General features: G+C 47.4%; 1 protein-coding gene across 1 annotated transcript in view; it reads left to right on the forward strand.

The window, feature by feature from the left end:
* ahi1 (Abelson helper integration site 1) overlaps nt 1-10776 on the forward strand; it is a 78023-nt gene extending 67247 nt beyond the window's left edge. Inside the window, exons 25-28 of the mRNA XM_084310486.1 lie at nt 3707-3869; nt 4610-4701; nt 7271-7350; nt 10080-10776. Coding sequence (XP_084166612.1) covers nt 3707-3869; nt 4610-4701; nt 7271-7350; nt 10080-10236 — 492 coding nt within the window. The 3' untranslated portion in view covers nt 10237-10776. The remainder of the gene's footprint in view (nt 1-3706; nt 3870-4609; nt 4702-7270; nt 7351-10079) is intronic.
* Nucleotides 10777-16460: the final 5684 nt, after the last annotated feature.

The following is a 16460-nucleotide window of genomic DNA, read 5'->3' on the forward strand; positions in this document are numbered from 1 at the left end:
GTCAGCGTGGGTCAGCGCGGGTCAGCGTGGGTCAGCGTGGGTCAGCGTGGGTCAGCGCGGGTCAGCGTGGGTCAGCTGGGTCAGCGTGGGTCAGCGTGGGTCAGCGTGAGTCAGCAGGGGTCAGCGTGGGTCAGCGTGGGTCAGCGCGGTCAGCGTGGGTCAGCGTGGGTCAGCGCGGTCAGCGTGGGTCAGCCCGGTCAGCGTGGGTCAGCGTGGGTCAGCGCGGTCAGCGTGGGTCAGCCCGGTCAGCGTGGTCAGCGTGGGTCAGCGTGGTCAGCGTGGGTCAGCGTGTGGGTCAGCCCAGTCAGCGTGGGTCAGCGCGGTCAGCGTGGGTCAGCGTGGGTCAGCGTGGGTCAGCCCGGTCAGCGTGGGTCAGCGTGGGTCAGCGTGGGTCAGCGTGGGTCAGCGTGGGTCAGCCCGGTCAGCGTGGGTCAGTGTGGGTCAGCGCGGTCAGCGTGGGTCAGCGTGGGTCAGCGTGGGTCAGCGTGTGGGTCAGCGCGGTCAGCGTGGGTCAGCGTGGGTCAGCGTGGGTCAGCGTGGGTCAGCCCGGTCAGCGTGGGTCAGTGTGGGTCAGCGCGGTCAGCGTGGGTCAGCGTGGGTCAGCGTGTGGGTCAGCGCGGTCAGCGTGGGTCAGCGTGGGTCAGCGTGGGTCAGCGTGGGTCAGCGTGTGGGTCAGCCCGGTCAGCGTGGGTCAGCGTGGGTCAGCCCGGTCAGCATGGGTCAGCAGGGGTCAGCGTGGGTCAGCAGGGGTCAGCGCGGGTCAGCGTGGGTCAGCGCGGGTCAGCGTGTGGGTCAGCCCGGTCAGCGTGGTCAGTGTGGGTCAGCCCGGTCAGCAGGGGTCAGCGTGGCCCCTCCCCCACCGCTGGTCTATATACTTCTATTGTTTCTCACATGTAAATAAAAGACAAATGAACGATCTGCTGCGGAGCGCCGACCTCTGGATCCATTCATCTGTTAATCATTTAGTTATTTTTTTCAAGCAATGAGAGACCATGTCGATCACCATACTGGAATCACAACGTTGTAATATCACGACAATGTGATATATTACCATTTATTACCCTTTTTTCAACTGCAAACGATGTCCCCAACAGAAGATTTCGCTCTATTTCACTTCAAACCTGTATTTAACCTCGAAAAGGCAACTGAGGTTTCCCTCATTTACAGTCACATCGAGTACAAACTGAAATGAACAATAGAGCATATAGAATCACACAGCATATAGAATCACACAGCATATAGAATCACACAGCATATAGAATCACACAGCATATAGAATCACACAGCATATAGAATCACACAGCATATAGAATCACACAGCATATAGAATCACACAGCATATAGAATCACACAGCATATAGAATCACAACAATACGACGAGGCAAAAAGCAAGGATAGCAAATAAATTAAAACACGTACAACTTGATTGACAAAGGTTGGAGATCAAGGTTTTAATCTCTGCCACAGAGAGGGGAGAATCTCAAGCTTTAAGGACCGTTGGAGTTCATTCTATGAGATAGAGGGGCATCATAGCAACATGTAGATGTACCCTGTTCAGAGCAAACTGGAATAATGATGTAGTATAAGGAGGTAGCTTACCAATAATGATGTAGTATAAGGAGGTAGATTACCAATAAGGATGTAGTATAAGGAGGTAGCTTACCAATAATGATGTAGTATAAGGAGGTAGCTTACCAATAATGATGTAGTATAAGGAGGTAGATTACCAATAAGGATGTAGTATAAGGAGGTAGCTTACCAATAATGATGTAGTATAAGGAGGTAGCTTACCAATGAGATTAAAAATGATTAAAATGAACAAATACGGGCGGCACTCGCCGACCACCACAGAGACTGGGTACGGATCCAGCTGTCAGCGGTACCTCCGGCTTGGTCAGTCATCCCTACAGTGTTTTGCGGGTCGGAAGCCGGTGGGGGATGTGTCCTGGTCGTTGCAAACAGCGACTCCTACTGGTCGGTCGGGAGATAGCGTGAACCTCTGCACACGTTACGTTCTCCCAGTGAAACTCCTCGCTGTCGGGTGAAAAGAAGCGGCTGGCGACTCCACATGTATCGGAGGAGGCGTGTGGTAGTTCTACACCCTCCTCAGGCCGACAGTAGGGCAACGACCAGGAAGGGAATTGGCATAACGACTAAATTGGAGGATGGGAGAAAAAGGTAGAAAGGCAAGAACAAATACCAGTGTTTGCTGCGCTTCTCTGTCAGAGACGGCCAACCAACCTTCTCATAAAGGACACGTGAGTGATGAGGAGTGTTGTATCTGTCATTAGTGGTTCTATGTAGGGATGCCCGATATTGGCATTAAAATGTAATATCGGGTGCGCCCTCGTGGCGCATACCATAGTGCCTCGCGCACCTACGCAGCCAACCCGGGTTCGATCCCAGCACCCGACGTTATTTGTCGCATGTCCTCCCCACCTCTCCTCCCGTTCGCCCTCTCCTCTGTCGGTCCTGCGTGACCAAGAAAAGCTGTAAAAAAGCTAAAAGAATTATTAAAAAAAATGTAATATCGGAAATTATCTGTATCTGTTTAAAAAAATTAAATGTTTACATTTATTTAACCTTTATTTACCCAGGCAAGCAAGTAAGAACACATTCTTATTTTATTTATTGTCAAAAGTATGCATAATGTTGTGTTAATTCCACGACAAGAGATATGTATGAGTTGGACAATATCGGTATATCGAACATCCCTAGTTCTATGTTTCTTTTGTTTCTTTGTTTTTTCTTTCTGCCTACTGTCAGCGACTTCGGGTTACTGACTAGCGCTCTATAAAATAAATGAATTATTATTATTATTATGTAAGGGATAATGTATAGCTACGAGGTCATTGTCGCAAAATAATTGACCGACACAGAGTTTAAAATACCGAGCCGCCTCGGCGAGGTGTTTTAAACGTCAGTGAAGGTCAATTATTTTGCGACAATGATCGAGTAAAGCTATACATTATCCCGCTTATTACATGGCTAACTTACTAACAATATACCTAATTCATTTTACATCGACTCGCAACACTGGTTCTGGCTGCGTTCTGGCTCCGCTCGTCGCTCCGCCCCCTGTCATCGCCGGCAGCAGAACACCGGCAGTGTCTAATTGCACTGAAACAGTGTGTGTCAGTGGGCTTGATTGCGAACAGCTGCGCACAGCGGTCATTATTGTCCCACAGCGGTCATTATTGTCTGATAATGACCGCTGTCGGGGGGCTATTGACCAATCACAAGCAAGCATTTCGGCGAATGTGAAAACGCCATGTAATAATAGTGATTAATCTGAGGGCAGAGTGATAGACAGAGTCCAAGGATTTAAGGGTTGAGGCCCGCAGCCTATAAATGACATCACCATGACTCCAGTGTCCTGTCTGTCTGTCTGTCTGTCTGTCTGTCTCTCTGTCTGTCTGTCTGTCTGTCTGTCTGTCTGTCTGTCTGTCTGTCTGTCTGTCTGTCTGTCTGTCTGTCTGTCTGTCTGTCTGTCTGTCTGTCTGTCTGTCTGTCTGTCTGTCTGTCTGTCTGTCTGTCTGTCTGTCTGTCTGTCTGTCTGTCTGTCTCTCTGTCTCTCTGTCTCTCTGTCTGTCTCTCTGTCTCTCTGTCTCTCTGTCTCTCTGTCTCTCTGTCTCTCTGTCTCTCTGTCTCTCTGTCTGTCTCTGTCTGTCTGCCTGTCTGTCTCTCTGTCTGTCCCTCCTCCCAGGTGGTCTCGCTCTACGACTACAGCGCCGAGCGGTCCGACGAGCTGACTGTGCAGCGCGGCGACGTCATCCACGTGTTGTATAAAGACAACGATAACTGGTGGTTCGGGCGCCTCGCCGACGGCCGGCAGGGATACTTCAAGGCTAACTACGTGGCGGAGGAGGGTACGTGTTAACCCTGTCACTACCACACTACAGAAGGTTAACCTTTCACTACCACACTACAGAAGGTTAACCCTTTCACTACCACACTACAGAAGGTTAACCTTTCACTGCCACACTACAGAAGGTTAACCCTTTCACTACCACACTACAGAAGGTTAACCCTTCACTACCACACTACAGAAGGTTAACCTTTCACTACCACACTACAGAAGGTTAACCTTTCACTACCACACTACAGAAGGTTAACCCTTTACTACCACACTACAGAAGGTTAACCTTTCACTACCACACTACAGAAGGTTAACCCTTTACTACCACACTACAGAAGGTTAACCCTTTCACTACCACACTACAGAAGGTTAACCCTTTCACTACCACACTACAGTGTACTTCCTCTCGTTGCAGGAGACCTCAGTGAGGAGGAGGTTAACCCTTTCACTACCACACTACAGTGTACTTCCTCTCGTTGCAGGAGACCTCAGTGAGGAGGAGGTTAACCCTTTCACTACCACACTACAGTGTACTTCCTCTCGTTGCAGGAGACCTCAGTGAGGAGGAGGCTAACCCTTTCACTACCACACTACAGTGTACTTCCTCTCGTTGCAGGAGACCTCAGTGAGGAGGAGGCTAACCCTTTCACTACCACACTACAGTGTACTTCCTCTCGTTGCAGGAGACCTCAGTGAGGAGGAGGTTAACCCTTTCACTACCACACTACAGTGTACTTCCTCTCGTTGCAGGAGACCTCAGTGAGGAGGAGGCCTCTCGCTCCCCAGAGACGCAGGCGGCCGTGTCTGAGACCGCGCTGGACACCAGCTCCACACCAACCAAGGTGAGACGGGGAGCGAGAGTTTTTATAAACATTTTTATGTTTACTTTATTTGTTCAAGGGGGACAGCGTACATTAACACATCCTGCGCCAAGAACGAGTTACGCTGTTTTTGGGATCAATATTAAATTTTTTCGCCATGGCATTCATAATTCATCCAGCCTCCCTCCGGACTCCAGCGGGACCCTGTATGAGATTGCAACGCCTCAATACCGCCGCCTGGTGGATGGTCGGGCGAGTTACACTCTCGCCAAAACCGGAAGTGCCGATCGGTGCGTCGAGGAAATCCCTCCGGCAGTGATGTCTTGTTACGTGGCTCCAGACAAACACTATCGTGGATTTGGATTGCTTTCTAAACTTAATAATCTATATGATTTCGGCGTTTATTGCGCCATACAAACCGGAAATGGATGTAGGAGATCGGCGTCAAATAATTGGGATCTTTTTCCTCCAGTCTCATCGGCGAACGGTAAGAGGACAGTAACGTTATTTTCAGCCCGATTGTTTATTCATTTCACTGCAAACCATCTGATCAATATATCAACCCATACTAAATAAAGCCGTTACTGACGATCAAGGAATTATAAACGACCCCCCCCCCCCCTTTCCTTCACACATGATGAAGCATAATGTATACCGATCATATACATTTGAATTGTTTAATATAGCATGTATAGGAAAGAAACGCCAATCGATCATCTATCATATGCGTCAGGGCCTAAAACTCCTTTTTGGAATTACTGCTATACTGTCTAAAAACATACTTATATTCTAGACGGTATTAACACAACAATGTATGAATGAAAAAATATAACGTTCCCACATCCGGAACGATAGATAATCGATGTTGAATGGGCCATAGTAATGTCAATATAGCTATAATATTTAAAAAGTTATAGCCCTGCAAAGAAGGTAAACATCTCCATAGGCTTTCAACGGTGGCAGAGAGGGTATATTGATGGATATAACTAGGGATGCTCGATATTGGCTTTTTTACATATACCGATATTGTCCAACTCTTAATTTCCGATACCGATATCACATTTTAATGCCGATATCGGCCGATAATATCGGACATCCCTAGATATAACCCATAGCGCCCAATGTGTTAATAAAACATTTAAAAAAAACGTAAATGCACCCAATTTTAGCCAAAAGGCTCATTTCCATTGGCAGTCCCCTGCCAGAAGGTACAGGCTAAAATCCTGTGTAAAAAAGGGTTAGCAATACAAACAGAATAAAATCAAGATAAATAACATTAGAATAAAAACACAAACAAAAGCACATAGAACATATGATAGGGAAACAGGGATACAGGGCACAATACAGTGACTTCCTGTCCAAATATGTTTTTATTTTTATTTATTTTTAATATTTTTGTATTCAAGTCATCGTTTTTTTTGGCGGGGCTACCGGGAGCTTGGTGTGTCTGGTGAGACCTTGTATGGAACACGCAAGAATTTAAATCTGTGCGCAAGTGTAGCTTAGTCCAGTTCAGTGTCACTATGCGTTGTTTTTTTGCTAGTATGGTTGTGAAATTGGTATACAATGTTGCTCTAAGTGGTATTAACACTTTCAGTGCCCAGCAGGGGGCGCACATTTAGTGCTTGAATGCCCACCATCCACTTCAATGTTAGCATTAATATCGCCTAATCTATGTTTTAAATTATGGCTATGTGTCTAATCTGCCCGTCGCTTATCAATGACTCATTGTCGAAGCGGATTGTTTTTTTATCGGTTAATTTCCGTTTTATAGCATTTTGAAAAGCCCTCGTTTTCAAGGGGGAAAAAAGAATCCGTGATAAAGGCCCTGTACTGTAATATTCTAGAACGTTGTAATTTTTTGGCCTATTTATGAATCTTTTTCAAATAAACGCTAGATTATCGATAGTATATGTGTACTTATGCACGCTGGTGCCGCGAGCTGAAAATCGATTCTCCTAGTTCCTGATCGCTCGCACAGTCAAACAGCCTGGGGGACACATAGGGGAAAAGCTTATATCTCCGTGAAAACAGGTCTGATTATCCTAAGACTGGTAACATAGATTCCTTACCTGAGATCAGATGGTATCCAAATGGATTATTCCAAATCGATCCTTTTATTGATCCAACGCGTATACTGTAAACACATATTACACGCTGTGGTGAGGGTCCACAATTAATCTGATCGGCTCCGGTTACATGCGTGAGAAGTAAAATGTGGATTCCGGAGTTTTTTTTTCTCATCCATTTTCATTGAGTCCAATCCAAAAGGGTGCATTACCATCTGGGAGACGATAGGGGGCGCTTTTTTCACATCTGAGCGCCTGGTGGAGCTGTTTTACCAACGGTAGACTCGGTTGATGAAATATGAATTCAGATCGCTAATAAAAAAAAATCACGAGAATTCTCGTGATGGGCATTCAGGGGGCGGGCTGATAACCCGAGATATCTCGTGATGGGCATTCAAAGTGTTAAGAAGTCTTAGAACTGGTTGAAACCTGAGACCGTGCCGCAGTACTACCTCACACCACCGTGATCCTGGATCTCCTTGTTCTTACTTCCTTTTTTTCTCTCTCCTTCATCCTCCAAGGTGTCTGCTGCCATCAGTGCCTCTGGTGAACTCAAGTTCCTCTCTGAGCAGGACACAGACCCTGAGTTACCTGATACCAAGTAGGTCCTGTCCCCCTCCTCCCCCCACTACAGTCTCTTGATTTAACATTCTGTTAAAGGTGCTGTAAGTGGTATTTCTTTGTGTTAAATAGCTCTACATTCCGACAGCCATCACTGATATATAGTGTCTGGTCAGTAACATGGGTCTCTCAGTCCCTCCACTCTGCAGTAAACAGACATCACTGATATAGAGTGTCTGGTCAGTAACATGGGTCTCCCAGTCCCTCCACTCTGCAGTAAACAGCCATCACTGATATAGAGTGTCTGGTCAGTAACATGGGTCTCTCAGTCCCTCCACTCTGCAGTAAACAGCCATCACTGATATATAGTGTCTGGTCAGTAACATGGGTCTCTCAGTCCCTCCACTCTGCAGTAAACAGCCATCACTGATATAGAGTGTCTGGTCAGTAACATGGGTCTCTCAGTCCCTCCACTCTGCAGTAAACAGCCATCACTGATACAGAGTGTCTGGTCAGTAACATGGGTCTCCCAGTCCCTCCTGCTCTGCAGTAAACAGCCATCACTGATATAGAGTGTCTGGTCAGTAACATGGGTCTCTCAGTCCCTCCACTCTGCAGTAAACAGCCATCACTGATATAGAGTGCCTGGTCAGTAACATGGGTCTCTCAGTCCCTCCACTCTGCAGTAAACAGCCATCACTGATATAGAGTGTCTGGTCAGTAACATGGGTCTCTCAGTCCCTCCACTCTGCAGTAAACAGCCATCACTGATATAGTGTCTGGTCAGTAACATGGGTCTCCCAGTCCCTCCACTCTGCAGTAAACAGCCATCACTGATATAGAGTGTCTGGTCAGTAACATGGGTCTCCCAGTCCCTCCACTCTGCAGTAAACAGCCATCACTGATATAGAGTGTCTGGTCAGTAACATGGGTCTCCCAGTCCCTCCACTCTGCAGTAAACAGACATCACTGATATAGAGTGTCTGGTCAGTAACATGGGTCTCCCAGTCCCTCCACTCTGCAGTAAACAGCCATCACTGATATAGAGTGTCTGGTCAGTAACATGGGTCTCTCAGTCCCTCCACTCTGCAGTAAACAGCCATCACTGATATATAGTGTCTGGTCAGTAACATGGGTCTCTCAGTCCCTCCACTCTGCAGTAAACAGCCATCACTGATATAGAGTGTCTGGTCAGTAACATGGGTCTCTCAGTCCCTCCACTCTGCAGTAAACAGCCATCACTGATACAGAGTGTCTGGTCAGTAACATGGGTCTCCCAGTCCCTCCTGCTCTGCAGTAAACAGCCATCACTGATATAGAGTGTCTGGTCAGTAACATGGGTCTCTCAGTCCCTCCACTCTGCAGTAAACAGCCATCACTGATATAGAGTGCCTGGTCAGTAACATGGGTCTCTCAGTCCCTCCACTCTGCAGTAAACAGCCATCACTGATATAGAGTGTCTGGTCAGTAACATGGGTCTCTCAGTCCCTCCACTCTGCAGTAAACAGCCATCACTGATATAGAGTGTCTGGTCAGTAACATGGGTCTCCCAGTCCCTCCACTCTGCAGTAAACAGCCATCACTGATATAGAGTGTCTGGTCAGTAACATGGGTCTCCCAGTCCCTCCGCTCTGCAGTAAACAGCCATCACTGATATAGAGTGTCTGGTCAGTAACATGGGTCTCCCAGTCCCTCCACTCTGCAGTAAACAGCCATCACTGATATAGAGTGTCTGGTCAGTAACATGGGTCTCCCAGTCCCTCCACTCTGCAGTAAACAGTCATCACTGATATAGAGTGTCTGGTCAGTAACATGGGTCTCCCAGTCCCTCCGCTCTGCAGTAAACAGCCATCACTGATATAGAGTGTCTGGTCAGTAACATGGGTCTCCCAGTCCCTCCACTCTGCAGTAAACAGCCATCACTGATATAGAGTGTCTGGTCAGTAACATGGGTCTCCCAGTCCCTCCACTCTGCAGTAAACAGTCATCACTGATATAGAGTGTCTGGTCAGTAACATGGGTCTCCCAGTCCCTCCTAAAAAAGTTAAAGTACTTTCCACCACTGGAAAACGCCCTTAAAACCAGAGCGACTTACAACACATGCAACAGAAGAGTCGCCTCATGTCGCCAACATAGCAAGTATCCAGACAGAGAAGCATGCGGTCAGGGCTCAGTCTAGTGTGAGAATAAGAAGCTTAAAGGCCCCATGTTGTAGTCTTTGATGAATCCTAAACATGTCTTTGAAGTCTTTTGTTGAAAAGACCACTCGGATTATGCATTCTAGCAGCCTCTGTACCCCTCTGTTCTTATGCCCCTGTTCTCAACGGGTCGTTTCTGCGTCTGTAGCGAGTGAGGCACTTTTATCGTACAAATACGATACTTATCGTACATCTAGCAGTGGCGCGTGAGCCTGTACCATTCAAACGAAATTCTGATCAAACTGTCAAACTAGATGTTGCAGATCAAATATCACTCAACATCCAGCGATATTATATCAAAGTCACTGTTAAAAATGTTGTCCGAAACATATTTAGGTTCAACTTTAAGTAGAAAAGAGAAGGTTTTTACGAGCTAGTTGCCATTTTGGACACATGCATTTTTCCAAGATCTTGTCACATGCACATGTGAGGTGGTGGTCGTGAAATTGGTATAACATTGTGCTCCTCATTAAAAAGGTCTTAGAAAGCCTTAGATGTAACTTGTTGAACCTGCAGATACCCCGACTAGGACTCTAACATGTGTTTACCGTGTGTTTGTCTGTGTATGAAGAGTGAAGAAGAAGAAGAAGAAGGTGAAGAGGCTGGACGTGCCCTCGTCCTCCGAGGCGCCCGGGTCCAGCAGCCGGAGGGCAGCCGTGGGCAGACCTCTACCCAAACCACCGGCGGGCGCGGGCAAGGCCAACGGTGCCTACCAGCCAGACGCCTAGACTCACAGGCCGGGTCAGAGAAGGCTCAGGGGCCTAGACTCACAGGCCGGGTCAGAGAAGGCCAAGGGGCCGCGTCCACAGCCAGCTCCTTTCTGTCATTAAGTTCTCTGCTACAGACGCGACAGGCGCGCTCCTTTTCCCAGCGCCTCGCGTTTTAGCACTCTCGGCGGCTAGCGTTTTTGGGCGGAGCGCTCCCAGCGCCTAAAGTTGAAAATAGTTCAACTTTTGGAGAGGAGCGGCGCTCATCAAGGTAACTTTTTTTCGACCGACCAATCAAAATCGAGCAAGTGGGTGGAGCCGCGGGACTAAAGCAGATTGAGGTCCGGAGTTCTGCAAACGCTCTGAGCATATTTTAGATTTTCAAAGCGGTCCGCCTTGAAAAAAACGTTGTCTGTGGACACGAGCCCTAACGCTGCCTACGGGCCTGACGCCTGGACTCACAGGCAGGGAACCCACTGTCCTCGAGGGCTAACGCTGCCTACGGGCCTGACGCCTGGACTCACAGGCAGGGAACCCACTGTCCTCGAGGGCTAACGCTGCCTACGGGCCTGACGCCTGGACTCACAGGCAGGGAACCCACTGTCCTCGAGGGCTAACGCTGCCTACGGGCCTGACGCCTGGACTCACAGGCAGGGAACCCACTGTCCTCGAGGGCTAACGCTGCCTACGGGCCTGACGCCTGGACTCACAGGCAGGGAACCCACTGTCCTCGAGGGCTAACGCTGCCTACGGGCCTGACGCCTGGACTCACAGGCAGGGAACCCACTGTCCTCGAGGGCTAACGCTGCCTACGGGCCTGACGCCTGGACTCACAGGCAGGGAACCCACTGTCCTCGAGGGCTAACGCTGCCTACGGGCCTGACGCCTGGACTCACAGGCAGGGAACCCACCGTCCTCGAGGGCTAACGCTGCCTACGGGCCTGACGCCTGGACTCACAGGCAGGGAACCCACTGTCCTCGAGGGCTAACGCTGCCTACGGGCCTGACGCCTGGACTCACAGGCAGGGAACCCACTGTCCTCGAGGGCTAACGCTGCCTACGGGCCTGACGCCTGGACTCACAGGCAGGGAACCCACTGTCCTCGAGGGCTAACGCTGCCTACGGGCCTGACGCCTGGACTCACAGGCAGGGAACCCACTGTCCTCGAGGGCTAACGCTGCCTACGGGCCTGACGCCTGGACTCACAGGCAGGGAACCCACTGTCCTCGAGGGCTAACGCTGCCTACGGGCCTGACGCCTGGACTCACAGGCAGGGAACCCACTGTCCTCGAGGGCTAACGCTGCCTACGGGCCTGACGCCTGGACTCACAGGCAGGGAACCCACTGTCCTCGAGGGCTAACGCTGCCTACGGGCCTGACGCCTGGACTCACAGGCAGGGAACCCACTGTCCTCGAGGGCTAACGCTGCCTACGGGCCTGACGCCTGGACTCACAGGCAGGGAACCCACCGTCCTGGAAGGCTAACGCTGCCTACGGGCCTGACGCCTGGACTCACAGGCAGGGAACCCACTGTCCTCGAGGGCTAACGCTGCCTACGGGCCTGACGCCTGGACTCACAGGCAGGGAACCCACTGTCCTGGAAGGCTAACGCTGCCTACGGGCCTGACGCCTGGACTCACAGGCAGGGAACCCACTGTCCTCGAGGGCTAACGCTGCCTACGGGCCTGACGCCTGGACTCACAGGCAGGGAACCCACTGTCCTCGAGGGCTAACGCTGCCTACGGGCCTGACGCCTGGACTCACAGGCAGGGAACCCACTGTCCTCGAGGGCTAACGCTGCCTACGGGCCTGACGCCTGGACTCACAGGCAGGGAACCCACTGTCCTCGAGGGCTAACGCTGCCTACGGGCCTGACGCCTGGACTCACAGGCAGGGAACCCACTGTCCTCGAGGGCTAACGCTGCCTACGGGCCTGACGCCTGGACTCACAGGCAGGGAACCCACTGTCCTCGAAGGCTAACGCTGCCTACGGGCCTGACGCCTGGACTCACAGGCAGGGAACCCACTGTCCTGGAAGGCTAACGGAGGTAGCTTCACACCCCCCTCGAGTCAAAAAAGAAAAAAGGGTATTTTTGTAAAGATGTTTATTTTGTTAGGACTTTTTAGATGTTTTTATATTAAAAGGAGAAAAAGTCTGCAACTCTTGGAGGCCAATGGATGTTCTAAAAATAATATACAATTAAAAAGAAATGAATAAAAACTTTTTTTTATTGTATGAATAAAGAGCATTATTTTTTGAACATCCATCGGCCTCCAAACATTTGCTGAGTTCTTCTCCTTTGATTTCAGATCAGGCACCGTGATTTCAGATCAGGCACTGTGATTTCAGATCAGGCACTGTGATTTCAGATCAGGCACCGTGATTTCAGATCAGGCACCGTGGCTGAAGGACGAAGTTGTGACCGATGTTTTGATTCTCTTTTAGATGTTTTTATATGGAATATTGCCTCTTTAAGATTATATTCAGTGTGTTTTTGTACTTTATACAGAATGGATCTATGAATCGTATGTAAAGAGCTTCCCTGACCACGGTGTTATACAGTCTTGGGGATTGTATTTTTCTACGTTTTATATTTTATTGTTATTTATTGTGAACATACTGTATCTGTTGTAGTTTATTTTTCCTTTGTTTTTTTTTTATACTATGGATGAAAAACATTTATCTGAAACAATGGTCATATTTCTTTTTAGCCTGCAAGAGATTGAGAACGTTTATGGATTCACATTTCTCACCACTATACTGTATATAGGCGTAGTTTCCAGCAGTACAGTACATCTGTCACAATAAACACAGTCCACTGTCTATTGGAAAAGTATTACAAGTACAACTGCAGTCTGCAGAAATGGTAGTACATACAGGTGCATCCCTATAAATTAGAATATCCAGGAAAAGTTCATTTATTTCAGTAATTCAATTCAAAACATGTAAAGTTAAACCATATATTATATAAATTCTTTACGCAGAGAGTGAAATATTTCAAGCGTTTACATTTAGTCATTTAGCTGAACGCTTTGATCCAAAGCGACTTACAAGTTCTGTATAACAGGTCATCAGGAAGGGCACAACTCTTATCAGCTGAGTAACCATGTTCATCAAACAGTGCTGACCCCTGGGTGCTGCCGTGTTGAGTGCAGAGCAGTAGAGACACAGTAGGTACTGTAGTAGTATAGGCAAGGAAGACTATTTAGTGGGAAGACCGTACGAACGTTATTTTTATTTCTCAGATATTGAGACATAACTTTATTTCTTGTTTCAAAATTGGCCGGGTTTTGGCTGTTTGTTCCAACTGTGGCGGGAGCCCGGGGTGTCTGTAGCAGCGCCTCCTAAAAGACCGCGTGTGCGTTCATCTACTCTTTTCATTGCTGTTGTGAAATACGACCTTGTTTACGGTGCTTGACCTGTGACACTGACTGCACAATATCCTCGAACACCCGGGACCAGAGCGTGGCGGCGATGGCCTTTAACACACATAGATTAATGAGCCTTCTGTGAAACGAGACTTGGGGGCATTCTAGGACAAACGGTGCAGAGAGAGACGGGTAGCAAATCATAAACAGCCTTGACGTTTATCTTGTTCAGAGAGGTGGGGAGCTGGTGGAGTAACGGTCACCTGAAGTATGGAGTTTGGAGATGGGTACGAGGCGTCCGAGGCAGAGGGGGGGGGGGGGGGGGGGTGGCGTATGGCGTAGATGACGTCCTGGTACATCACCAGCAGAGAGTAGGACGTAGGGGTGGAGGTGTGGCCTGGAGGCGAGGCGTGGCCTGGAGGCGTGGCGTGGCGTGGAGGCAGCCAGTATATTTCCTCAATATTCTAATTGATTGAGATGCACCTGTATGCCACTGGGCTTTACTGTAGCTTTACATGTATATCAGATACAGTTGCTGATAGATAGACCTTGACTTAACGCAAATGTTTTTCCACTTAAATTTTTTTTATATCAAAATTAATGTATTTAGGATTTTTCAACATTTTCTCAATCCAATGCACTGTTTTTATTTCAAACTGGGAAGCAGAATCTGACAATTTTGGCTAAATCGCCTCAGGGGTATTCATGCATTATCACTTAGTATCTTTATTAATGTTTTTGTTTTCCTTAAAAAATATATAGATATGTCTTAATAGTTAATAAGGCTAAATAAATCATCTGGACAATACATCTACTATGCATGGAGGAATGTGAGGCAACATTTACACATACAACTTAAAGTTTTTTAGGTTATTAATTTTTTTATTTAATAAAAATCAATGTACAGTATAACTTAAGATTCAGATATATGCATATAAATGGAAAACAAGGTAACTAAGGCACATATTGGACAAATATCAGCTATTGTACAATGTGTCATAGACTCCTAGGTAGAGACATCGTAGCTTACGTACTGTAGTAGCTCTTAGGGGTGTAACCATAGTAACAATCGCAATACACAATTGAATATATATAAAAAAAAATAATTACATGAATCAAAATGAATCAAGAAATCAAAAAAATTTACATGAACCTTATATATAACATATATAATTAAAGCTGCGGTATGAATACATTTTAACACAAAGAATAGATCTGAAAATGTGTGTATCGTTTGCACCCCTGGTAGCAATAATGGATAATAATGTTAACCGTTGGTAGTGTGATAGTAAAGGGTTAACCTTCTGTGGTGTGGCAGTGAAAGGGTTAACCTTCTGTGTATTGTCGCAGTGAAAGGGTTAACCGTTTGGTAGTGCGGCAGTGAAAGGGTTAACACATTATTCCAGAAGGGTCCAGACGAGGCCGGCGGTCAGATATTTCCTGTAGCGTTGAGGTCGGTCAGCTGCTCATAAAGACATGTAGCCTAATAATCCGAGTGGTGTGATGTAGAGAGTGAGAGGCATTACAGCAGCAGTAGTAGTAATACCGATCAATACAGCAGCAGCAGTAGTAGTAATACCGATCAATAGACGTCAGCAGCAGTAGTAATACCGATCAATAGACGTCGTTCACACTGGGAATCTGACATGTGACGCCCCTTTGAGTTTCACACTTTAACTGCCACACTACAGAATGTTAACCTTTCACTACCACACTTGTTGAAAGTCTCTTAACTTAACCGTCTGTAGTGTGGTAGTGAACGGGTTAACCTTCTGTAGTGAAAGGGTTAACCTGCTGCCGTGTGGCAGTGAAAGGGTTAACCGTCTGTAGTGTGGAAGTGTCTGTAGTGTGGTTGTGAAAGGGGCTAACCCTTTGTCGTGTGGCAGTGAAAGGGTTAACCTCATGTATTGTCGCAGTGAAAGGGTTAACCCTTTGGTAGTGTGGTGGTAGTGAAAGGGTTAAATGTACACAGAACCCACAGGTCTGTGACCTTCAGATGACCTTCAGATGACCTTCAGATGTTCCTTTTCTTGCATCATCTGCGATGATGAAAACACACCTGCTAATAAAACCAATCTGCTTCATGGTTGTTCTTATTCAAGTATCATTGCTCAAGGGAAATAAATAACAACTTTTGCGTGACAAAAAATCACGGTAATCGCTACGCAATTACCAAAGAAAATAATGTATGAGATTTGACATTACATGCTCTATTTTGAATAAAGATTTAAATGGATAGTCCAATATTTTTAAAGGAACACTCCCAAAATTTTGGGAAATTAGCTTATTTGCCATCTACCCTGGAGTTAGACAAGAAGACACATACCTTTTTCTTCTCTGTGCGTGCAGTAGGAGTAGGAAGACGCGCACCGTTAGCCTAGCTTAGCGTCAGTCACTGGAAGTAGGTTCCTCCATTAGCCTAGTTCCCAACGTCTTCCTACTCCTACAAGCCTAGCTTGTTTGTCACAGACTGAGTTCTTTCTGGCTATTGAAAAAGCTATCCTTGAGCCCCGCCCCTCTTTTCTTAACCCTCCAATCACAATCATCGCCACAATAAGATTTGTTTATTAACACTTTGAATGCCCATCACAAGATATCTCGGGTTATCAGCCCGCCCCTGAATGCCCATCACGAGAATTCTCGTTTTATTTTTTTTATTAGCGATCTGAATTCATATTTCATCAACCGAGTCTCCCGTTGGTAAACCAGCCCCACCAGGCGCTCAGATGTGAAAAAGCGCCCCCTATCGTCTCCCAGATGGTAATGCATCCTTTTGGAATGGACTCAATGAAAATGGATGAGAAAAAAAAACTCCGGAATCCACATTTTACTTCTCACGCATGTAACCGGAGCCGATCAGATTCATTGTGGACCCT

Source organism: Notolepis coatsorum (assembly GCF_963971535.1).
Source record: "Notolepis coatsorum genome assembly, chromosome: 3".
In the NCBI taxonomy this organism is placed as follows: Eukaryota; Metazoa; Chordata; class Actinopteri; order Aulopiformes; family Paralepididae; genus Notolepis; species Notolepis coatsorum.